This window comes from Caloenas nicobarica, chromosome 3 (genome assembly GCF_036013445.1).
Source record: "Caloenas nicobarica isolate bCalNic1 chromosome 3, bCalNic1.hap1, whole genome shotgun sequence".
NCBI lineage: Eukaryota > Metazoa > Chordata > Aves > Columbiformes > Columbidae > Caloenas > Caloenas nicobarica.
In genome coordinates, this window is record NC_088247.1 from 99,651,827 (window position 1) to 99,676,828 (window position 25,002).

General features: G+C 36.8%; 1 protein-coding gene across 1 annotated transcript in view; it reads right to left on the minus strand.

Moving 5' to 3' along the window:
- USH2A (usherin) overlaps positions 1-25,002 on the minus strand; it is a 393,053-nt gene that overhangs the window by 340,567 nt on the left and 27,484 nt on the right. Inside the window, exons 3-8 of the mRNA XM_065630575.1 lie at positions 18,569-18,704; positions 17,314-17,377; positions 14,642-14,936; positions 13,224-13,408; positions 9,941-10,162; positions 8,499-8,592 (exon numbers count right to left, since the gene is read on the minus strand). Coding sequence (XP_065486647.1) covers positions 8,499-8,592; positions 9,941-10,162; positions 13,224-13,408; positions 14,642-14,936; positions 17,314-17,377; positions 18,569-18,704 — 996 coding nt within the window. The remainder of the gene's footprint in view (positions 1-8,498; positions 8,593-9,940; positions 10,163-13,223; positions 13,409-14,641; positions 14,937-17,313; positions 17,378-18,568; positions 18,705-25,002) is intronic.

Genomic DNA, 25,002 nt, shown 5'->3' on the forward strand with positions numbered 1-25,002 from the left:
TAAATCACTGTCTGTAAAGTGTTTGGGCAACTTCTTTCTTCTTCTTGGAGAACTTCTTAAGTTCCAGAAGTGTGCTCATCTTTCTTCATGTCTACTATTCCAAGCACTGTTATAATTATTTAGGCCCAGTGTGCCTACATCACCTACACGCTGATCATTAGGAAACTGTATTGAAGTTTCCAAACTGTTTTACTGTTCATGCTGGGAAAGTGTGGGTAAAATGAGAAGCTGAATTAGGAAACACGAGATTAAGATAGTCCAAGAATTGTGGAGCAGTCACAACTCATAACAAAGCAACTTGAGAGTGAAAATGAAAGCACATGAATTTATCTGCTGAAATTTAGTTTTCGTAAATGAAATTAACAGTAAGAGGTAAGATAACAATAGCCACCGCACCTTTTTGCAATCTGTTAAAAACAAAACAACAAAAAAACACAACAGTGAGATAAAAAAAGAGGTGTCAGGATGAAAATCAGCAGGGTTTCCCTTGAGACCTCGAACTCCAACCTATGTTTATCAGAAGAATCACTGCCTAACCATTATTAGCCCAGTTTAAGTACACCAAGGGGAACACCTTGACCATAACTGTTACCCAAGTTTCCCAGTTTAAAACCTATTCAAGTCCCCAAAGATGAAGAGGGGTCTGGAGCACCTTTCTTATGAGGAAAGACTGAGCCGGGTCTGTTCAGCCTGGAGAAGAGAAGGCTGAGAGGGGATCTCATCAATGTTTATAAATATCTCAAGAGTGGATGTCAAGCAGATGGGACCAGACTCTTTTCAGTGGTGCCAAATGACAGCATGAGGGGCAACGGGCAAAGACTGAAGCACAGGACGTTCCATCTGAATATGAGGAGAAACTTCTTTACTTTGAGGGTGGCAGAGCCCTGGAACAGGCTGCCCAGAGAGGCTGTGGAGTCTCCTTCTCTGGAGACATTCAAACCTGCCTGGACTTATTCCTGTGTGATCTGCTCTGGGTGAACCTGCTTTAGCAGAGGTCACTTCCAACCCCAACCATTCTGTGATCCTTCCCTTGTTCACATCCACTTTTCCTCTCTCCAATCACTCCCTTTGTCTCTACATTGAGGAAAATCAGCATTACACTGCACCAGCAATGTAAGACCAGAGGGTTCAATCAGGCATTGCACAACTTGGGAAGTGCAAGAAAGAAACCCGAGCTCCCAGCCAAACCATTCCACTGAGGCAGCTTTCTCCTTGCAGCATGTCTACAGAAAAGCAACCTTCTTGAAAGGCAAACAGTACAGGAATAGCCACCAACATGCCAGCCCTGAATTTCCATCTGTGCCTGGCCAGCCACATAGCTGCTGCAAGCATTCATCATTTCATCTCACATTTAATCTTAGAGGTCATGCCCACTTGTGCTTGCACCTATTGTTAAATGACACACAGGCACCAATGAGAGAAAAAGATGGCATTTGATTACCTAGCATAGAGTCTCTTTGAACAACCATGTCTCCTGTCCTATGGCTTTCAAACCTTTGACGAAACTTTTTAAAAGCCACAGCAAAACAAGTAATCATTCAGAAGCTGATAATGACTGTGAAACAACTGTTGTTCTAGCACTTGTCACACCTGTATGCATTAAAAATGTGCACTGGACCCCCACCTCATCCTCAGCCTGCTGAGTCTGTCACATCTTTATTAGGTTAAGAACTGCATTTACCTTTCAGACCAGCTGTGTTCAATTGTCATTTTCGGTAGCACCATGACATACATATGGCAATCCTCAGGCCTTCATTCAAACATAAACTCTGCATTTGCTCCAAACATAGTTATTGAGATTTGCAAAGGTCGAAAATGTTGAAAGTTTTAGAAGGTTCAAGAATGTTAATTCTTGACAAAGCAAGCCTTTCTCTGTAACCATAAAACCTACAAACATGCAGATGTCCATTTTCTGAGACACATCTAGGCCCTTCAGAAAACATGGTAAATATATAGTTTTCCCTATGGACAAGAACAAACATGTGCTCTTGATAAATACTATCTGAACTGCTCACTTTCTGTGAAAACAGTTTTCTGAGAAAGCATTACATGGTGCCAGATCGTCAAAATATCTAGCTCATCTTGGCCCAATTCATTATGCTAAAATTATGATTAAAAATTATTTCCAAACATGAATTCAGGATCTTTTTACTAAAATTATTATTAAAAACTTACTTTCTCAAAATTTTTGAATTCAATACAGTTATAGAAAGATCACCAGCGACTTCAGCCTAAGCCTTTATGTGCCAAGTTCCTTATCAGTCACTAAGAATACTGAGGTCAGTGCTTCTGAAGAAACAGTCAACAAGAAGACAATCGTAATACTTTAAGACTTGCAAGAAGTCATGATTAACTAGAACCTTCTACTCCAACACTTTTAAAATATCCCACAGTTTGCCTCTGGGTGGCATTCCGTTTTGGTTTTGGTTTTTTTTTGTTGTTTTTTTTTTACTGTCATGTAGAATTTATTCCTTTTTTACTTTTCCTAACCTGAGTAGGAGTTCCTATCTCACATTCATTAGTCAAAGTTCAGTTCCAATAACCAGTGTACATACACACCTACAATACATATACACATGCTTCTATAACATACATATGTCGTTAAGAGTACACAGATTTAAAAATCTGCTGAAGTGATCTCGAAATTGGAATGCCACCTTCTCAGGCATTTCAAAATGCTGCCTTGTCTTTGAAAAACTCCATTATGTGTATCACCCAACCATGTTTATTTATGCTGCCCTGTAAGTGTTGACTATAATAGGATAGTTAATCACACACTATTTTTCCCTTCCTACAAGATCCCAGTCTGTACCCAAATGGACAGTGTGCTTTCATTCCATTTAGCTTCATTAGCCAAATAAATATGGCTTCTGGGCAATATCTATTCCAGTGCAGCTTAGCCCTGCTCTGACGACAGTTGTCTTAATTTCCCCGTGGCTTTTTCCTCAGCACCCTCACTACAGCATTTGACTATCTATCAAGACTGCATGTTAGCAGAGCTTTGAACCATATCTGTCTCTTGTGAACTCCCCAAAGACAAAAGAGCTTTTAAACTCAAAAGTCAGGTTTCATTAGGACAGAAAAAAAAAAAAAAAAAGAAAATCTAGAAGACTCTAAGTGACTCCAAGTGACTAAGGAAGACAGAACAGAAATTAAGAGTGTCTTATGGGGTTCCACCATAACACTCCATGTACCTTAAAAGGATGCAACATAATTTTAGAAACTAAGCACAGCCATACCACATGGTTTACAGATATCAGAGGCCAAACAGCATTCTAAAAAAAGATCCTATTGCTGCTTTGCAATGGCAAGCTGACTGACAGAGAACTTGACTGGCAAAGGACATAAGATCTACCACTCTGAATGCCAATAATAGGACACAAGTGAGGCCTCAGACACTGGCACAAATGTTGTCAGGCAGCATAAGATATATTTCTACTCAACTCCTCTTTCATTTATGCTTTTTTGGTGAGGTTATTTGAAGCCACACTAAGTCCCACAAAATCAAAGCGTATGCAACTACACTAATTTTGACAATCAGGCTGCTCAGTAAATTAATTCATACTTAAATTCTCCAGGATTAAAATTCAAAAATATTTTAAAATCAGGCATCCACTCCATCTAACTCTCATGTAGACTCAAACCCTGTATGACTTCTGTAAAATAAGAGAGGAAGAAACTATGATTTGCAGTTGATGAGTTTGGCATGTGTTCTGTTTTACCAAAGCTCTGACTTGCTCAGGATATTAAATTGTAAGAAATATTGTGTTTATTTTTCCCTCTTTCTAACATGTCTATTTGGAATAAGCCTATGAATCCCATTCTCCTGTAACATTAGGGAGTGCTGTAGCCACAGTTACTAGGTATTCTAGGGTTAATCTTACTTTTCTGAGGAAGCCATTGCATGGGATTTTTATTTTTTTTTAATAATCATTTTAGTAGGGTAAAAGATGCAAAAAAACCAGATTGGCTAATCACTTACATGAAATACGTGAAAAAACACACAGAAATTCAATAAATATACACGGCACAATGGTTTACAATAGCTACTTCCGAGAGCAGTGAAGCACCAGCCCAGTTGTGTCTCAGTTTTCCTTCACATTAAAGGAAATAAATACTCTGCACAATAGATAAGCCCCTGAAAATAATTTTCAGACTGGAACAGCCTTCTTAATTTCTGAATGGTAGCAATGACAACCATAATGTTAGTTGCCATCTGCCTACCTCTTAAGTAAAACTTACAAACGTCAGATCAAAATGTGTAAGAGATAACGACCACTTCGCAATTCCTTCAGCATGTCATCACCTGTGCAACAAATCACGAAGTATCTGAGACTGCAACAAGTTCTTTCAGGATTTCAGCAATGCTTGTCCACAAATGGTTTTAGAAGACTAGATCTTTGAACTATGAAATTACACCAGTTTTCCAGGGATGGATTCATAGACAAACCTATAAATTCCACAGACATGTCAAAAGTTATCTAAAATGTTCAGACAGGTAGGACTACTGAATTAGGTACCTTTCTCCCTGCTGTTTCCTACAACTCCCATCAAGCACCTGCTTCCTTGATTTGCTTTATTTTCATTCTGATATAACTGGTTTCCTCTCAGGCCTATCCTCTGGGTACATAAATTATGGCACAAAGCTTATCAAAAAGTGCATTTTTTGCTAGCTTGCTTGCTTCTGCAAGCTAGAAGCCTGTTATTGAGTGATCACTTACTATGGTTAATATTTACTGCTCCTCAGGTACTATGAATCATTATTCCAACACCTAGCATGATGATACAGATTGGACCTTTAACTAAGATTTAGAAAGGGTCTTCTGTAACAACATAAAAAGCCTTATTTATCCAATTCTTGTTAAATCAACAATGCCATATTCAGTTTTCAGACAGCAGATATTTAAGACAATTAATTATTTGCACGGAAAACTCCGAAGACCTGAAGCTTTTTACTAGTCTATTTTACTATCTAGTCACACTCTCACTTCCATTCATACCCTCTCAAGCATTTATCAGAGTTGCTTTATTGATGTTAAATTCTGGTTTCTACTATTACTTCTACAATTATTCCTGTACATTTTGCCATTACTTTATTAAATTCTCTCTGCCCGATTTAAAGGAGGCTCTGAGGTTGTAAGGTAAGGCTGACTCTGTTTGTCTTTGTTTTTCATGGGCTGTTTCGAGTTTTCATGTGACATCGTGCAAAGTTTTTGAACATACTATTACTCATGTCTGTAAATCAGTCTTTGCATATAAATGTTATCAAAATCTCAGCTACTCTTGGTGCCTTGGTTTCCATGTGTAAAAGGCAGAGCTATTTGCCAAAGCAGGACACAAGGCATTTGCAGAATAATTCGGAAATGAAGAAGCTGAATATTTTTTTCATTAGATGAGAGACAAGCTCTGTGAGGATTTATTTCCTTTACTTTCTTAATCTGGCCCATCAACATCTGCAAGTTCTTCTTAAAGATTCCCTTCTTCTCATCATCACAAATTTCATAGCAACATACTTCTTCAACAAAACAGAACTCATAAAAAAATTCATTTACTATGTCAAATTTCATAACACAATGATGCAAATAACTAAGATTTCCATTTGTAATGAATTATGCAAATTTTTAGTTTCTGGTATTGCTTTGCTGCGCAACAGCTATCCAGATGTATATGTCAGATAAATTCAAGATGGTAACTTTAGTTGTATTAAGTGTAAATGTGACAAGGACATACTCTGCCATATGTTAAGAGCTTGTCAAGGGATCTCTGATTTCTGGTCCAAGATACTAAAAAAAAAAAAAACCAAACCAACAACCCAGATCAAAAACCTGCTTATACCCCCTCAGTTTTGGTGACTTAACTCACTGCTAGCACAAGACAGAGGTTAAAAAACAAACAAACAAACAAACCAACCACTATTTGCTGACAGTGCAATTTATTCTCAAAAAAATTCACCCTCTCCCACCCCAAAAAATTTATATTTGGAAAGTTCCCTTATCAAATGCTTAATTGAATCCAAAATAATAATAAATTAATAATAAATGCCTAATTCACTGGAGTGGGAGCCTGAGAAACATAGGCGCAAGTCTATAAGACAGTTTTATCAATGCCACTGGTTGTTGAAAATCAGGATGGATTTTAGTTTTTCTTTTAAGTGTTTGCCTTACAAAAAAATGAAAACCTTTAAGCTGTTTCGATTTCATGTAAACCTTTCATAAAACTCAAAGTAGTCAGTGATACATTTTCAAATAGAAATTCTATTTTGTTTCATATTTAGTAGATATTGACATAGTCACTAAAGAATTAGGGAAATAATTGAACAGCATCCTTATTCTACTCTGAATGAATACAGTTAATTCAAGCATTTCAATTATAGTTACAATGCATATATACCAAAAATGTGACACTCACTGGAACAACACATTAACATTGACAGAAAATATCTGATAAGGCAGATATATCATTAAAATGTATTTAGTTTGTTTTCACAAGGTAGCATAAGTCTTGCAAGAGTGCTTGGTGAACTTCCAGATCTTATTAAATATTTATAATTAATCCCTGAAAAGTAACATTTCACAATGTGTGTTCTAATTAAAGGGACATTGTCAGTTTGAATTTTTTTTCTAATTTAACTCATCTAAAATCTTCAAATTTCTGTTCAAATCTCATTTAGACTGTAGATCCTATATTTCCGTTTAAAAAGACTAGAAAACTTAGCTGCCCTATGAAATTTTACAAAGATCTTTCGCACAATCGTAGGTGCAATATCAAATCCACTCAGGTTAACAGTTCTTGCTCTGTTCTAGCAAGTGCAGTCTGCTTGGGGCTTTTTTGATGTGAGATTAGTCTCCCCTTTGCTACTACTGTGCTACTCAATAACCCCTTCTTAATTTTTAGAAAGACTATTTCCAAAAGGTATAAAAGTAGCAAGGAATATAACGTGTACTCATGATGGAAATCTAACATTCAGTGAGATTGCGACATTCATTCCTTTGATGTAACTCATTCTTTATTAACCTCAACTTCTTTTCTTTCTCTTTCTTGGATTTTTTTGCTTTTTTTTTTGAGATAAATAATTAACCTAGAGACAGAATCTATTCCATTATTCTAAGTTCTCCTCCACATATTTCACCAGAAGACCATGACTTACACCAAACGTCCACATTTTGGTTCCCCCATGACAAAGAATTATAAAACTAGTAGGAAAACTGTAATTTTGCAACTTGATAATTTTCAACTACACACTACACTTCACAAAATCCCTCTTTACTGAGAAACGCTGTTATCAAGAGCAGACCAAAGCAATGAAAAGAATGTATTTTCTAGATGTATCTGATTTTAATATGGCATTTTAATTAATTCCAAGAAACTTAACATTAATGTCGACTACCTGAAAGCACAGAGCATTAAGAAGTAATATCAAGTTTGTTCTTTTATTATAACAATCATGTTGCTACTACAGATTCTTTTAAAAATAACCAAATGTCATATGTGACTGTAAAAAGTATGAGAAATTGAAATTTCCAGGCTGTCCTTACATAAGTAAGTTCAAAGGTCAATTTTCAATGTTTTAAAAAGCCACTACCCAAATCACTGGTCAGATCAAATAATGAAAATAATGAATAAGGCCCCCGAGAAAATAACTCCCAAATGAATATGTACAGGTATGTCTCAGTATTTTCTTAACTGTGCTCAACTATGCAAAAGTCCTTAAAAATCAAGCCCAAAATATTTTAACTCTTCCTGTGTTAGACATACTCTGTGAAATAACTGCATTAAAAGATCTCATTCTTAGCTGAAGTCAGAGACTGCAATCAACAGACGTCCCAAGTATCTACAGATGTTCCAAGCATCAGGAGTTAAATCTACAACAGTGTTTTACCTTGGATTAGGCATGCAGTTTTGAAGCAAATATCTAAGTTTTCTGCACTTACTGTGCTTTGGTTTGCATCATGGAGCTGTCTTGGACCATTTGAACTGTGCCCTTTCAAATGAAACTAAATTTGAAGGACTGTGGCTAGTGCACTCCATCTACTGAATGGGTCCAGAGTCCATGGGACCAAACTAAAACTACTGGCAAGTAAATAAACAAAGAAACAAATAAATAAGTGAAATCCTTGAAGTCCTTGAATCAGACCTGCTGTGAACTTTGTGTCTTCATTAGCTTTTCACTCTACAGATCATTTGCTAGTTGCAACAGCAAGTATATTAGATGCTGACAGTCTAAATTCAGGTTTGCATCTAATGTCTGAAAGTGGCATAGCCCTCCAACAAGAAATCAAATCCCTGAGCAAAGCACTCCTAATGGTCTGTGGTGGAATGGCTTTGGGTGGCAGGAGGAGGGAAAAGCGTTTGTGTCCTTGTTTAATACAAACACTGCTATGGAAAAATTCCCTATAAAAGACAGAACAACACTAACACACATACACTCTTTCCCAGAACTAAAAGTCCAGTTTTGAGGCTGTTCATAGGTGATGTAGATAGACAAAGGAGATAGTTACATTATTTCCTTCTGTATAGCTTTCCTTGACACACAGGCATCTATATGGTTTCATAGCTGCATCGCAATTATCAGCATGGCCATGACAATTACACCTGAAAGAACAATAAAGAGTGAAGAAAAAATTAAAACATGGAATCACATCTGTCCAACAATATATAACACAGTCACAAAGACAATTTTGTGAATTACATAGTCTGCTTCTTTATTAAGAACAAATAGTTCTTATTAAGCAAAGAGAATGTTCTTCTTATTAAGCAAAGAGAATGTTCTTCAGTGCAGTGACCTATAAAAGACTACTTCACTTAACATATTTTTAAGTACCAACAATTGCTTTCCAAGAAAATAAAAACCAGCACGTAGCAGAGCGATGGTTACTTTATATAATATGTAATTAAAACTGTATTTCAGTATATGATATTAATATGTAAAAGTTTATTAAATAAATGGTTATTATCCATCAATATTAAGCTTTACAGCATGGCTATAGTTTTTCAAGAAATCTTAACCATATCAAGCATAATTTTCTATCTTACCTACTTTGATCTCATTTAAAATGTCCATTTCTTACTAAAATGAAATCTCTATAGAGTATTAGTTAATAGGCAATAACTATTCCACTCTACTTGAAGGGCCGCTCTTCTGAAGGCATTGCATAGCTTTGCAAACTACAGCTGAAATTATTTTACTGTAACATACTCACCAAGACAGTAGCTGTTTTAGTAAAAGCACTATCATAACATATCTAAATCAATAGTCAAACTATACTAGTAGCGTAGAAAATGCTAAGGTAAACATGGCCTCTAATGGTGTTCTTTCTCTCAAAAGGAGAACTATCAAAATAACTTCAGGAATAATACTTATTAACAAAAATCTGCACCATATGCTTCTTGGAAAGTGTTTCATTGCCAAATTTGCATAGTATTTACAGGGCATAATTAGTCCTTTCACAAGACAGCACACTCATCATATACAATGAAGTTGTCAGTCATAGATAATGTAACACTTTTACTGATATCTGCTCAGTTTTAAAAGCAAAACTACAGCTAAAACAAAGAATGAGCTCTGCATTAAGACTTATTAAAATTGCCATGTCTGAGAATCTATAATGAAACTTGGAAGAGCTACTGAAGTAAAGCACAAGCTGTGGTTTCAATCATAAGCCTTTGCTTAGAGGCATTGGTAATTCCAAGGAAAGGACTGCTTTTGACAGATTTGTGTAATAAGTATAATTAATTTTAAACTAACATGAGCAAATGTTTCAAAAAAACAGCACACCAATCATTTCAAACTTGATGCATTGCTTCATACCAAATTCCCTTCTCATTCATAAATGTAAAAGCAGAATAACTTCATTAAATTTTAGGCAGGTCATTATATTCTTTGCACAGCTGTAATTGTTGGAGGCAGTGATGGGTGGGGGAAGAGTTCCATAACACCTACCTTCCGCTGATTGTAACTTCATTAACTCCATAGTATCTATGTCTAAAATTTATCCAAGACTCATTAGTATGATACTGGCCGTGGAGATGAATCCTCACTTGTGTAGCTTTTACAAATTCTTGGAGAGAAGGAGTATTGTAAAAATCATTGTAACCAGGCCGGTGATTTGGTTCCGGGGTAAGAACACTAAAAGTTAGATTACCACGGGAATACGGTGTAAAGCTGTTTGAATACAGAGGAAGACAAAAAAAAAAAAATCAAATGTCACATATTTTACAGATTCTATCTCCTAATAGCCTTTTTTCTCAGAGAGGTTCTCCACTTAACCATACATAGTTTTTTTGTGGTTTCTGGGGATAATTCTTATGTCAGTGGATTCTCAAACACCAGAATTCAAGCTCGGGAAATGTCCTCTATACGTCTGTTTTTCCCCAAACTGACATGCTCTTCGCCAGACTCTAAGTTTCCAATTAAAAGCAAAGCCTCTAAAGGGCAACTTCAAAATACGGATAAAGTGTGACTGATACAGTGTCATCTGCACTAAGTTTTGAAAAAGTTTAACACAATGACTTTGAGAAACATGAACTATGCTTGAACTACATAAGGAAATCATTCAGACGACTAACGTGATAATTAACATGCCCATATCATTAATTTTATACTTGCTAAACACATAAAAACCATACACAAACAATTATATTTTGAATTCCAGAGTCACTGGACTCTATCGTCTCATTTGATGAGTGAGCAGAGGCAGAAACACATGCCACTTTCCAGTAAGTGAAGTGCAAGAGAACTTATTGGAATGCAGCAGAATTAAGAGTAAAACTGCATATTTAAGCCCAAGAAGGGGATGGACAGTCCTGAGAATTCAAGCAAAGGCTGAGTAAACAAGTACCTATAAACTGCATATTTGCATAATTTGGTATTAATCGTATCTCATGTCGGTATATTTATTAGGCAGAGTTTAGCTATGAGTAGAACTTCCCTCTGCAAGAGGCAAGAATGCCTGATTATGTGCATACCTACATGGGCTCATTAAAAAGAGGTATCTCACAATATCACCTGGCACCTGACATATAACGTTCAAAAATGTAATTCTCATCACTTCAAAATATCTCTGAGCTTTTTGAAGATGAGATTCGTAGTTAGACTAGATCTGCTGAGTCATACTCCTCTGTCTTTGTCAAGGATCTTTGAATTTTACAGGTCAGTGCTTCACAAAAATCTCAGTGGAATATATCTTTATGTTTCTCTGGGGGATACCATCCTCTCTTCCCCTCTGCAGAAAGTTAAATAGAGTATTTTTCTTCCATGACTTATAAAGCTGTAATGGAAATGTTAAGATGGGTATGAATGGCAGATAAACTACACCATCTTGGCATGGAAGCACCAGAAGGAACAGCAGAAGGACTGTAAGGCTGATGGCACCTAGGCAAGCATGTCTTCAAGATCTTGGGGCACCTACGTGCAGCTTCTCAGGAAACCAGGAGATCCTAAAATAAGGGTCAGCCAATATTCAGACTAAGAAAGACTCAGGCCTAGTGGGGGAAATGGACAGTGAGCAACTCCTAACTTACAGAGGTGCTACAGGATAAAAAAATAAAAAACTTAATCACTTTCATCTCTTAAAGGACACAAAAAATTCCATTCCGCGCTAGCATATGGTCACCAAACCGAGAACCCTCAAGCCATGGTAAGGATTTCAAAGCCAAGGTCCCTTTCCTTCCAGGTCAACCTAAGGAGTCCTGGCTAGGCCACCCAGGAGACAAATACACTGGTGTCAAAATCCTGGACAGACAATTTGGACATGTCTTGGCACTTACAAGTACATGGGTATGAGTGAGCAACCAGTTTTATTTTACAATAAAACCACCTTCCCATCCTATGAAAGTCTCAGCAGGGAGCTCTGTTACACTGCTGACAAATTTGGAGCACTGTTGCAACAGTAACTTCTCTTTGACCACACAGACTACTCACCATTACAGGGTGTATTTCTTATCTTTCAAACAAAGCTTTCTGTACAGCAGCTGTACCCAAAATCATTATTATCACTTTCTGTCATCATTTACATCACAAAGCAGAGAAACAGTGCTACTTACAAAACATTTATGGAACCAGTTCATATTTGACTCCTCAGTTCTTTTTAGAACATATAGAGATACACATTTCTGGGCTGAAAAGGGCATTACACCTCATTTGAGATATTAATCCAAAACTGTTTGGCTTACTTCAGAGATTTCCCTTCTCCTCTACCCTCTGCTCCAAGGATCAGCAATAAAGCTCAAAGTCCTTTGCTGAAAACGGGTGTAACTCAGATGACCTTACACTCCTTTCCTCAGAATACTGAACTCCTGGAGAATAAAGATGCTGACGCTTGAAAAGTCTTAGGAAGGTAGCAAAAGTGAAACAACAAAAAAGCAAAATGCCTGCAGCACCTGGTACTGTATTTTCTGACTGATTTCCAGCCAAGTACTATACAAGCCTAATACTGACTGGCATCTGAAATCAGACAAGAGATGGTGCATTTGAATATACACAGTGATATAGATTCAAATATATATATATGTACATACATGCATGTGTGTGTGTAAATTTATAATACAAAGTAACTATATAACTATATTTGCTATACTTATTAAATGTGTTTGTATATATTACATATTTTTAAATTTGCACATGCTGTCTAATAAAAAGGCTTGCAACAAGTTTCTAAAAGGTTATGATCCTTCTCGCCCCCCCAGTTTTATTTTGGTTCTTGCTTAGAAAGATTAGAAAGCTTCAAGATAAAAGCTCATTTCTTACATGTTTTGCATAACTAGTAGAGTAAGGCTGAATGATTGGCTTTTGAATGTAAGTTTGACCTCTCTTCTAAGCTTCAAAACAAGTTGCACCCTCAGAGATAATAAGGAACACTTTCACATTCAGTAGACAGTTTAAAACAAACTGTTGTATCAGTAACTTCTTCCACTCTTCATCGAACTGTTCTGTAATTCTACTGACAATAACCCCCCAAAATACAAGCATGTAAAATTTCAGAAGTCTAGCTGAAAAAATAACAGAGGAATTAATTATGTCACATTTCTCAATGTCTGAAATCTGATTAAAAAATTGTAGATGACCTTTTGGAGATCAGGTTTGGGATCTTTTATATACTCATCAGTCCATAATAAATGAGTATACCAAATTAAAAGATTCTATCTCATTAGGACATAGAAACAAATCATGTCAGGATGTTACCTGTTCAAAACATCTGTACTATGCAGATAATACCCACTCATACCTAGGAAGCTGGAGACAGTTGACGGAGTCTGGTCTTTCCAGAGATCCATTGTTATCCATTCCAAAAATGCTGCAATTTTTAGCGAAATACTGCCAGTCTTCCCAGTTTAGATCATCTGTTTTTTTCCTTTCAATTCTTATTGCTTCAGGGTGTGGGCTAAAGAATTGTAATATAATATAAAATACCTACAAGAAGAGAACAAATTTATAAACCAATATTAATGGCTAAGTTGTAAAACAATGAGAATATAAACTTTCAATGTGACAGTATAGACTGCTTTACCACTCACAGACAGAAAAAGAAACAACATTTCAGTCCACAAAATCCCAATTAAAAACAAAGATAACCTTTTTTGTTAAACAAAGTGTTTGATATCTCAGACATTATTACACAACAACTGCAATGTTGCATCAGGACTCCACTTTTTCTTGAAGACCATTTGAAAATGCACTACCAAGTCCATGTTATTTTGGCAAAAATGAAGGGCATAGCTTTCTGCTGCCAAATATTTGACGAGTTGTTTGTCTGGTTAACAGGTAGTTTTTTTTTTTTTTTTTTTTTGAATCTCCATTTTCAGCTTGGAATCTTATCAAATAGCCTGTATTGCATTAAAGAGCACTTCACCCAGCATACTGCTTATGCAGAAATGTGTACGTGTCAAATAAGTCAAGTCTTAGAACTTCACAGACATTTGAACTCTTCCCCTTCTCCCCGTTAATGACAAAAAAGAAAAAAAGATAAGCTAGCAAGATTACACAGAAATTTGGTAGAGCCCCTACTGTGAATGCAGCCTCACTACTGACGTGTCCCTCCCTTCCAAGACATCCTGACACTCTTCAACAGCACAGTGGAAGCATTAGGTGCACTCTGGACTCTTCAGGAACCTCGGCTGCTTATCGTATTCTCCTTCCATATTCCTCAGCAGGCTAAACTACCAGCTACAAATGTACTATGTACTACATGTACAAAACAGAAATCCCCTCTGACATGTCAGCATGCCACAGACATGTTGAATTCCATTTGACTGCAGTAAGCTTTCTACCAAAAGGCATAAAACAAGCATTTCATGTTTTAATAGAAATTAAAATTTAAGTTGAAATTTACAAAAGTGGAGTTAAAAGGGAGGAATCAATTTCTAAATATTGATGTATTCACACAGGATATCTGCTCTGGTATATCTGTTCTAGATTATTGCTTGTTACAACAGCCAAACCACATCGAAAGAGAATGACAAGAACCATAATGCATTCTGTTGCCTTTTGCATTGTTTCATGCTGAAAAGGAAGTTTTCTTCCTGGTCCCTTGAAGATAGTGTCTTAAAGCATAAAGGTTTGAATTTCCTCAAAATTGTAATGAAAAGTCTACAAAAATGTTTTCCTAGTTTTGATTTAATAAATAGCAATTGTAATATTTGTTACCTGATACTGTCCATTTTGTAAATCTATTGTGATAGTAACACCATGATCCAGTTCTGCAGTATTAGCAAACACAGTTGAAATCCAGGTGGTCCCAATGTCATTATCATTGATGTAATCCAGAGGATGAGCTTCTGCATCCAACCTCAGCACTCTGTCGTTAGTGGTATCATCGGCACCATTAGGGATGCAGTACCTCTGTATCAATGGGTGTACCCGGGGATGGCTTCCAGGACAACGGCACTCAGACTGCGTATGCAGATGAGGAAATCTCCCAGATAATACTTCCAAAATGTCTCTGTCACAGCATATAAAAAAGTAATTACATACAGGATAAAAAAGGACAAGTGCCACTTTGTGCGTCTAGGATCATAGATTAAACAAAACTCATCTTAGATTACAGTAGAAGCCCTAAAGGTCTGGTTTCATCTCACATAAATGAGACAGTCAGCAATGAATCAGGCCACCCAGGGTCCCTATGTAACCAGTGGTAAGCAGCAGGCACCATCAGAAGGTGTTGAGAAGAAGCACTCTGCAGTTGCTTTTGTTGTTCCACAGACATACATGGAGCTCCACAGACATATACAGAGCCAAGGGAAATCAGCTCCTTGCTGGGATGTCTAAAGTTAGGCAGGATAAATCCACACCTAGATGCAAGGAGAAGAATGCTTAACATTTTATTACAGTATCATGTCTGATTCCAATCAGCGATCTGGATGCTGTTCTTAAGCATACCCATAGCATCAGCATATTGCCTGTAACCGCAGTTGAGTTGAATGTTTGCACCTAAATCCTTCAAAAAGACCAGCTTGAGCAATATCACTTTGCACCTTAGAAAACCTGGACAGAAATATTTTCACTTTCAACTAACTTTAATACAAATGTCCACTTTTTTAGCTGTCCCAGTCTGAGATCACTCTAGTTGGTTCTTACAGCTCATGTCAAAGCCATTGAGTCACTTTAGTTCCCTCTGACATCAGCAACTGGAATAGATACATAGGTAGTTAGGCAAACAGAACGATATATGAATAACATAGGCAGGTTTCCTTAAACCTCTATCTGCCTGTCTCTGGTATAAAAGAAGGATTTTGTGAGCCCAGAAGATACTGAACTTTTTAATTTAAAAACCTCTTACTTTTCCCATTTCCTACTTTATCAGTAAAGACATAATTTTTGCATACTTAAAAAAATACTTGCAAGCTGCCACTCCAAATTCCGCAAAACTAAAATTACAGGGCCTTTTAGACAGCTGTAGACTTAAATTAATTAGAGATGCAGGCAAGACTTTCCTTTGCAGTTTATCCCAGATAAACATTTTAGATCCAAGTTATTTGTGGATATAAAACTACATCTATAGAGACATCAGTACATCGCAACACTTCATAAAATACCTTCTCTTTCAATTTTTAAACTTTATTCCTTTCAACAGCTTAAACTGTAGTTCAAAGAATTTGACAAGCATTGCTCTGAAAGAATACAACCAACACAATTTTCATATAACTTGGAATTCAGATTCATATTAATACTTTAAATTCACAGGAGCTCAGTTCATTGTAATGTCCTGCAGACAGCTGAGCTCTTAGGAAACGGCTTTACATCTTATTGAAAGAATATCATTAAGTAGCCTTAAGGTCTGCAGTCACGAGTGTCATTGTGTGTAGCCTACCCAGAAGCGCCATGCAGACAAATAGGACCTGACTACTTCTGGCCAGCTTGAATTGACTAGATTAATCCAGCATGAGCTGGATAACAAAGGTAACATTTCTGTGTAATGCGCTAGGAAGGGAGGCTGGAGGGCAACACAAATTGCAGTGGCAACTGTAATTTGGCCTCAGGGATGAAGGAAGTCAAAGCAATTGCTGAGGGCTGTGTGGGCTGAGCTAGTGAAGTCATTGGTGGCTTATGGTGACAATCTAATGTAGAAAGCAAAGAACAGTTAAGACGATAGCATCTCGAGGTAGGGTTGTGTGCACGGGGCATGGGGACCATCAAGAATACCCAATATGGATGTCCCATACCATGGGGATGCTGAAAACAGAAGAAAGGAACTGCTAAGCATGGGACCCAAGCTCACAGCCATGAAGCCAACATCCTGACCAGCTGGAGAGCCTGTCCTCTTCATCATTTCAATCACTAAAGTGGTCTAAGCAGGACTGGCACACTATGCTTTCTTCCTCGCATTACAGTTTACATGGAGCTCTGGGAAAGCTTGACAAGTCTCATCCAGCAAGACTAAGCTTATCAACACACACGATTATGTCAGAGTTATGAGTTGATAACACCTAGGTAGTTGATAAGCGCTGAAATCTAGCAACCGGATCTACTCTCTGCAAGAACACTTACTAAGGCAGGTCGTAACAGTGACAACAATAACAAGGAAAGCACACATTTATTTTTGAGTGTTGAGTTTCACTACATATATACTACTACATATACTAGCAATATTTAAGCAACAGTTCAAAAGCAAAATACATTAAGCTGTTGAGTTTGTTTTAACTCAAGATTTTTAAGAATAAAAGTCATCTTTGAAATGAGGTTCAGTAAACTATGTCATCATAAGCAATACTCTAAAGGAGCCATCAGAAAAGCACTATACTTTGAGAAATAAGCATATTGTTATTTGTTCTTCCTTCTCACCACACTCCTATTATTTTACAAAAATAAAGGTTCTTTACCTGTTTGTAAGTGCCACTGGGTAAAATCGAAAATCTTGCATTCTTCCAACAAATTGTTCTAAACCTAAGAAAATATACTATAAATAAGCAATCTATTGAGCAGAAGGCAGATTTGCACTGCATGAGAGCACCTTTAATTCAGCAATCAGAGATCTCTCTTGCACTATTACCCCTCCTGAATGAAACCATCTTGGAACTGGACAAAAGTATAGAGGGCAGTGACTTAATTTTTTTGATAAAAAGAATGATTTATAATAACTTTATAAGAACATTTTGTACCTATCTCTTTTCTGATTAGAGAGGTGGCACAAGGATCGGCTCATTAGACAGAAGTAATGAGCCAGTCCATGTGCCACCTCTAATTAGAGGAGAGATACAGTAGGTACAACCATACCTATCAAATTATACAATAAAGACAAAAAGCATTTAAAAATATTCCTTTCTTTTATGCATTTATTAGTTATCCAGTGTTCAGAATCAAAAATCACAACAAAAGACATTTCCAAATACAACCTTTAAGAAACGGGGCACAGAATTACTTTCTTGCCCAAGAACACAATAAAGTTGTTTAAGTGACATATAATTATTTTTAGGAGTTAGCTTCAAATTCTGTGTGCTCCTGAAAAGCAATAGTCAGTGTTCTTACATCTACAGAGCAAAGAATTTGTGGAGAGCAACAAAACATTCCCCAGCTGTTCTGCGATGATCATGTCATGCTGTAGTACATATAAAATTCTAGCTGCAGATGAAGAGTAACGCTATCAGGCATTACTAGAGGCTGAGGGGTTCTCATTCTGCTAGTGGTTTATGTCAGTACTGATAGAACTGAAGAACATGAACAGCCAGAAATCTTCAACTCTATTCCTGACTCACTGTGGAGAGGAGTATAGTTTAGCAGCCACACACAATACCATTCTGAAGTAGTTTCATATATATATACTCAGAAAAACTATGAATGTAAATTAACGGAATATTTCACTTTACAGACCTATGTTTTAGAGAATACAGGAAAACCTACCTATATGCAGTAACACATAGAATTAATTATGAACCTACAGGATCACCTATCAAGCTTTTATCTTTCAGCCAATCTTTTGAGAAACCTAATTATACAATAGGAATTTTCTCTTGTGGGAAGATATTACTTCTCAGCATATAGATAACTTAAAATGTCTCACACACATTTTTTAACCACTTTGTACACATCTTTTTTTCAATATTCCAGTGCATTCCACTAAAATACTACAAGATTTACCTGTGCAACTTTGTCCAATTTGCAGTGTACCATCACCATCAGTATCTGCAATTGTTCCCACAAGAATCCTTGAATCAAAAGGTGTGTTGTCATCTTCCCAGCCATTCAAGAAGAAACTAATTCTGCTGTGATGCACCTATAGAATCAACACAAATGGTGAAACAATGCATTATGCAATCGCTGATTTTTCTATATGTTGCATCTATCACTGATTAACCATTAAACATTACTTCAACCTACTTGCTGTGTTTCTTTATTTTCGGCGCCTACTGAAAGTAGAGACCTCTTTTGCATCCATCCATTAGCAATCCAGTTAATAAGATCATCACTCAGATGCACAGAGTATAACATTTCCACAGTGGTTAAATCAAAGCAGAATCTACGGTACAGCGATCTGGTGGGGAGGGGGAAGAGAGGAAAAGGAGAAGGGTCTGTTTCACGAGGTATGAGGCTGGTTACAGCTACTTCACTTCAGGCCATGGGCACATGTTATAGCTGTCAGAGCTCTTCTCACACACATCAGCTCATCCAGGCCTCCAGGGGATATCTACCATCCTCAGGATAACCAAATGCAGCATGTTTCAGCCAGGCCTCTAACACCCCTCCAAAATGCCTTCCTAACACCATCACATTTCTTTCTATAGGGGCTGAAGGGAACAGTATAGGAACCAGCTACATCTGCCTTACACCCAGTGGGTAATACCCTTACGTCGAGGGAACCCTTGGTTAGGAACGCGTGCTCAGCCAGCAGCCCAGGGTGCTGTTTTCTGCAAGCGTTCTCTTCCCTGCCAATTCATTTTAAATCTGAGCTAATGTTCACAGAAATACTTTATGGCATTCTCCCAGCTCCACAAAGTCACAAGATGCTGAGCTTTTACAAAGTACTTTTTTGCATTAAAAATCCTCATGTTTAGGTTACATAAAATTAGAATGAGTTTAATACTACCGGAGTGTCTTTCAGCCTTACATTTTATGAAATTCAATACTAATTTAAAAAATACAGGCACATACAAAATGAAAATTGGAGGCATCATGGCAATAGTCATCTTCCCATTAATGAAGTTAATTATCAAAACTAAGTTCAACTTATTCAAAACTTTGGAACTCTGTTGAATTGTTTACTGAATAAACTTAATCTCATTTATTTCAGAAAGTGTTTTATTTGCAAAACTGAAATCGCTTGATTTTTAGCAATATTTATCATGCATGAGGCTTATTTTCACATGAGAGCTTGGTAGCCTTCAAATTCTGAAACATTGTTTCGTTCTTGCCAATTTACAGAGCATTATTTCCATTTTGCAAATATGAATGCCTGGTGAATCGTGTCTACAGAGGCCAAATAAAAAGAGAGTGCTTTAGCCTGCCTTGATACCCACGCTAATCAAACCAAAATAAACCTGAATAATTGCTTCCATAAGAACAATACATATGTGAGGACAAACAGAAGGTTTACAAGCCAGAATAATTTGTTGCAAAGAGTACAGCCAGAACCTGAAAAAAGTATCAGTTTTAAAAGCACAATATAAGCACTCACAATGCTATTCCACCAATAAAGTCTTTCAAATTTCAGACCAAGATAAACGGATACAATTATCTATAAATCTGAGCTCAGATGATCAGCATCAGTGCCTCAGGCAATGAGAGTCTATCAGTATTTTAAGAAAGAAAATATGAAATGAGATGGGGGATTTGTATGGATTTTTTTATTATTATTTAGGCTTCACACAAAATTGTACAGATGAATTTTTCTCCTTAAACTGCACTTTCAAACATACAGATGCATGCTGATCTTTATTGCCGTTTCCAGATTCAGTCAATATTTCCCAAATTTAGACAGGAATATTTATTGCCCTTCCGCTGATGGAAATTTGAAGGCTATTATCATAATTACTAAGCCTTGAGATTTGTTCAAAAAGTTATTGCATATGAGTTTCGCCACTCAAAATACATCTCACCATTTTAAATTATCTTTTGTGTTGACACGTCGATGACCTAAATACAACAGTTTTTTATTTAATTTTAATTCAAGGCCCTGTAAACATCTGATGCCCTATTTGCAAGAGCCTAAGTATATGTGTATATGGTGGTTACATTGCATTTTTTTTCTGCATCACATTTTTTACAGCCTGTTACTGTCATTTGGTGTTTGACTGTTATCATCATAAAAGATACAGGCTTTTCTACTTTGTTATTTGTAGCATTATCTCATGTTTTACAACATCTTTGCACAACATGCCCGCACATGAAATATAACTAGTGAAAAGTTCTCAGTGGTATTAATGCATAAAAAAGAATGTGGTTCCATCTCTACTGTCTTTACCCAGCCAAAAGCTGATGAACAGCCAATTTTCCTTTATCACATTAGCACAGCCATGAGGGAAACACATTTGTTCTAGTCAGCTACACTAAAGATACTATTACCAAACATATACATGTTTTATATCAGCAGTATTCTCAGAGTATGAGGGAGCCAACAATATATTAACACTAGCATGACAGTTTATTTAAGAAAAGAAAATTGTCTCTGTAGAGGGACAGAAGTTAGAAATGTATGGCTAAAGCTCAGTGTCACTGGTCTAATAAAGGTAATAATTCTTAAGCTTTCTTTATAGCAGGTAACACTCCTGTGGCAGCTCTGTCATATCATTCAAATAAAAATGTTGTCTTTTACAAGTTTAAGAGTACCTTTATTTTTAGTCAGATATGAAGCATGTTTCTGCTTTCCTGTGTTCACTGTCAAACCTCTGTAAGCAGAATTGGGGAATGGGTGCGCTTACCCCCCTCAGCTCCTTGCAAACTCACCATCTCAGCTGCAGCTTCTACAGGACCCAATTCTGCCTCCCCCAGTGGTAAACACAGTGCTCGCCTCCATGCACCCCCTGCTAAAATCAGTGGGATTCTTTATGACTTAAGAGTGACAGAATTGGGCCCTAAATGACCAGGTATTTTTATTCGTTGAAAATAGGTGACTAACATCAATTTTAAATCTCCCTCCCCCACCACCAATCCCTTTGTATTAAATAGGATTTAGAATAGTTGGGTTTAATATAGCACATCCCCAAGGTAGCCCTAAGCACTTTACAATGCTGAACTGGATATCAGTGGTGCAGTGACTGTGTGAGGCAAAGGCAGCAGTCATTATGCATTTGGCAGGAGCTCAATGTAATGATGCCCCTGCTGGTTATTAAAGGGGGTATGAATATCTGACATGGGAGGAAAATGTAGGAGGGAAACCATGTGTGGTATAAAAAAAAAAAAAAAAAAAATCCCAGCGGCTCTCCACTGTGGGAGGAGAGGAATGTCTCAAAGTTTGGTGTCAGTTTAGACTAAGCTAAATAAGGAGGAAGGCTGGCACCAAATTGGCTGTTTGATGTGGTTATTTAAAGTCTCCTGACCGTTAGCATTAAATTGCATACAATACCACAGAAATAAAAGATGTATTTTACTCCTGACTAGGACAACAGGATTGTTCCTCTGTTGTCTTTATTAATAATGTTCTATAGCAATTTGCCCCAAAAGAGCAAAAGAAGATGGGTAGGAAAGGCTGGCTTTGTGGTTGTGCAAAGCACAGGACCAGAAGCCTGGGACATCAGCACTCTAATCCCAGCTCTGAAAACATCTCTCCCTCCCGTGCTTCCCCATCTGTCAAATACTTAGCAAATCACCTCACAGGGAGGTGGCAAGGATTAGTCACTAAGATAAATTCACTGTGCAACTACATTAGCTTCTGCCAATGCAGAACCTAATACCAATTCCAAGCAATGGAAAATCCATTTGATGGTGAACTGAGATGGTGAAAGATATCCACAATCTTTTCTCTAATAGCACTCTTATTGTGATCCAGAAGAGTTTCAAAGATGAGAGGTGCCAGGCCAATGAGCTGATAGGCAAGTTCCTTCAGCGCATCCTGACTGAAGCTCTTCTGGTCCTCCATCACAAGCAAATTGCACATCAGAGCCCCACATCCAACTACTTCCTACTTAGGTGAAATTCCCTGCCCTGTGGGTCACCAGTGCGGAACGAAGAAGGACACACTGAAGGACAAGTTTCTGCTTATAAAACGAGATAGGGACAGAAAAGGCATTACAACTGTTTATTTCCTCACCTAAAAATCTCTGCTACTCCAACCCTACTCATGAAAACATAACATGAATTTTGCCACTTGGTTTGGATTGGGCAGAGCTATCATGTAAACAAAAGACAGTATTTTCATGTCTTAACTGCTAACAAAAGCTTCCATTATATCGCAGTAATCTGTGTGGGGGGAAAAAAAAAAAAAGCAGCATCACAACCAAATATTGCATTTCAGAGCAGTGCTACTGACTAAGACCAAGAGATCAACTATGGCAAAAAGCAGCAGGGGAGCATTCCAGAGCATGGTAAGGACAGATGACACTGCTCCTGAATACTCTTTGAACCTTAAACCATCAGCAGCTCAGAGACCTCATCAGTTAGCCATAGTTTCTACACATTTAGTAGTATTCCATGGATTTCTTTTCCATGATTTTGTATAGCTGCTCCTTGAATGCAAAAAACTTGCACTTCCCCCAAAGGAACTCACTGTATACATTGATTCAAGAATACTGTGGTTTTTCCCTTCTCTCTTTTTTTTCTAACATCTTGAACTGTAGTGTTATCTAATAAATACATAAATAAATAAATAGTATAACAAATAAATAAACAGTATAAGAGGTATCATAAAAATATTTAGTATTTCAAGAAAAATTATCAATATGCTTTTCAAAAAAAAAGTCTAATATTCCTCTTCAGTGACACAGAGGCACATTTTGAGTATCAAATAAAAGACACAGTTATATTGATTCCCATTTTTTGAGCTACAATTGCACTTTCCAAGCTAAAAACAGTCTAGGGGAATTCTGAGACTCCAATCTACAAAGTTTTGGCTTTCAGGTAATAACACACACACATTGCAACATACATGTGTGACATCTGGCACGTTTATGTAAATACACTTTTTCTTTACACATGTTAATCATCCTGCTACATAATGTCCTGTTACACACATTCAAAGGAAACTGAGACAATTTTAGTCTCTTCCGTGCAGAACTGAATTGCATCATTTCAGCCAAAATAAATGAAGTGAATTCTTCTTGAGTGGACGCTATGATCTTTTTGCATCAGTAAGATTCTGCCATTAAAAATAAGTCCTAACATTAATATGAGAGAGACATGGAAAAAATTCCTTTTTGTTCCATTAAAAAATAGAGAATACCTAAATAGAGCAGAGCTCAAGATCACTAACCAGAAATCAAAACTCCACTGCAGTGAATGACATACGACCAACAGATGCAGTAGTCTCTTCCCCAAATGTTTTAGAATTTGTGATTACTATATGTTTCAAAGGCATAGCTGCTTTTTAATAAGTACCATCTTTCCTCTAGGTCATTTTTCCTATTCCAATATTTAATGGCACAGGAAAGATTTATTAAAATATTACAGATAAATTAAGGCGAGTTATTTCAGGACAACACTAACTTCTACTGGTTAAATATACATTCCTTTTACTCTTAAAAATACATAACTTTTACTCTTATCACAGCTTCTAGTAACCATAAAATACAATTCAATCTTAAAGTTTTTTCTCATCATCTATTGTACTAATGACTAGATCACAGTGTCTGGCAAGACAGATGAAGAAACCAGATGGATTTCTTCCCAGATTCACAGGCCATAAATGAGGAGTTCAACAACAGAGAGAACGCTGGCACCAAAAATGAAAGAGAAAAATCTTTTCCAGTCATTCAAGCCAAATGATACCAACTCTGGCCTATGTAGTTATCCAGCCAACTTAGTGATGGCAAACACTTCAACTGTAACTTCAGCTCTTAAGGCTATTTATACCACCAAAGAAAGTCTCAGATGGCAGGGGTGAGAATGACCAACATATAAAACAAGGACCAAAAAATTTATCTTCAGACAAATACTAGGAAATTTAATACATATCAGCACATGTAACAGACACCATTCTTTCCAAATAATATGAAAAAGATGCAGTTCCAGGATTGATATGTACCAGACAGTGAACAAGATTCTCCCAAATATCAGGTATGTGCAAACTAAAGTTAAAAAAAAAAAAAGCAAGGTAATTTTTAAGTTCAAAGTGCAAATTTAGCTAGCTGCAAATGCAAGCTAAATTTAAAAATTAAATACAAATTAAAACATAAAGCCTGTTTCTCAAATATGAAGAAACAGGCAAATTCTCCTCCATATAAGCAAACACAAAATAAACTGTAAGAAAACTCAAACAAGTCTATTATTCTATCCTTTAAATAAGCTCTATTTTCACAGTAATAAACTTCGCAGAAATAGAAATAATTTTACTATTATAAAGAAGGTGATGCACAGCATGAAGAATTTCAAAGTGCTTTATGAACAGCAATTAGGTAGCTATACAATTTACCCGTAAGGCATTT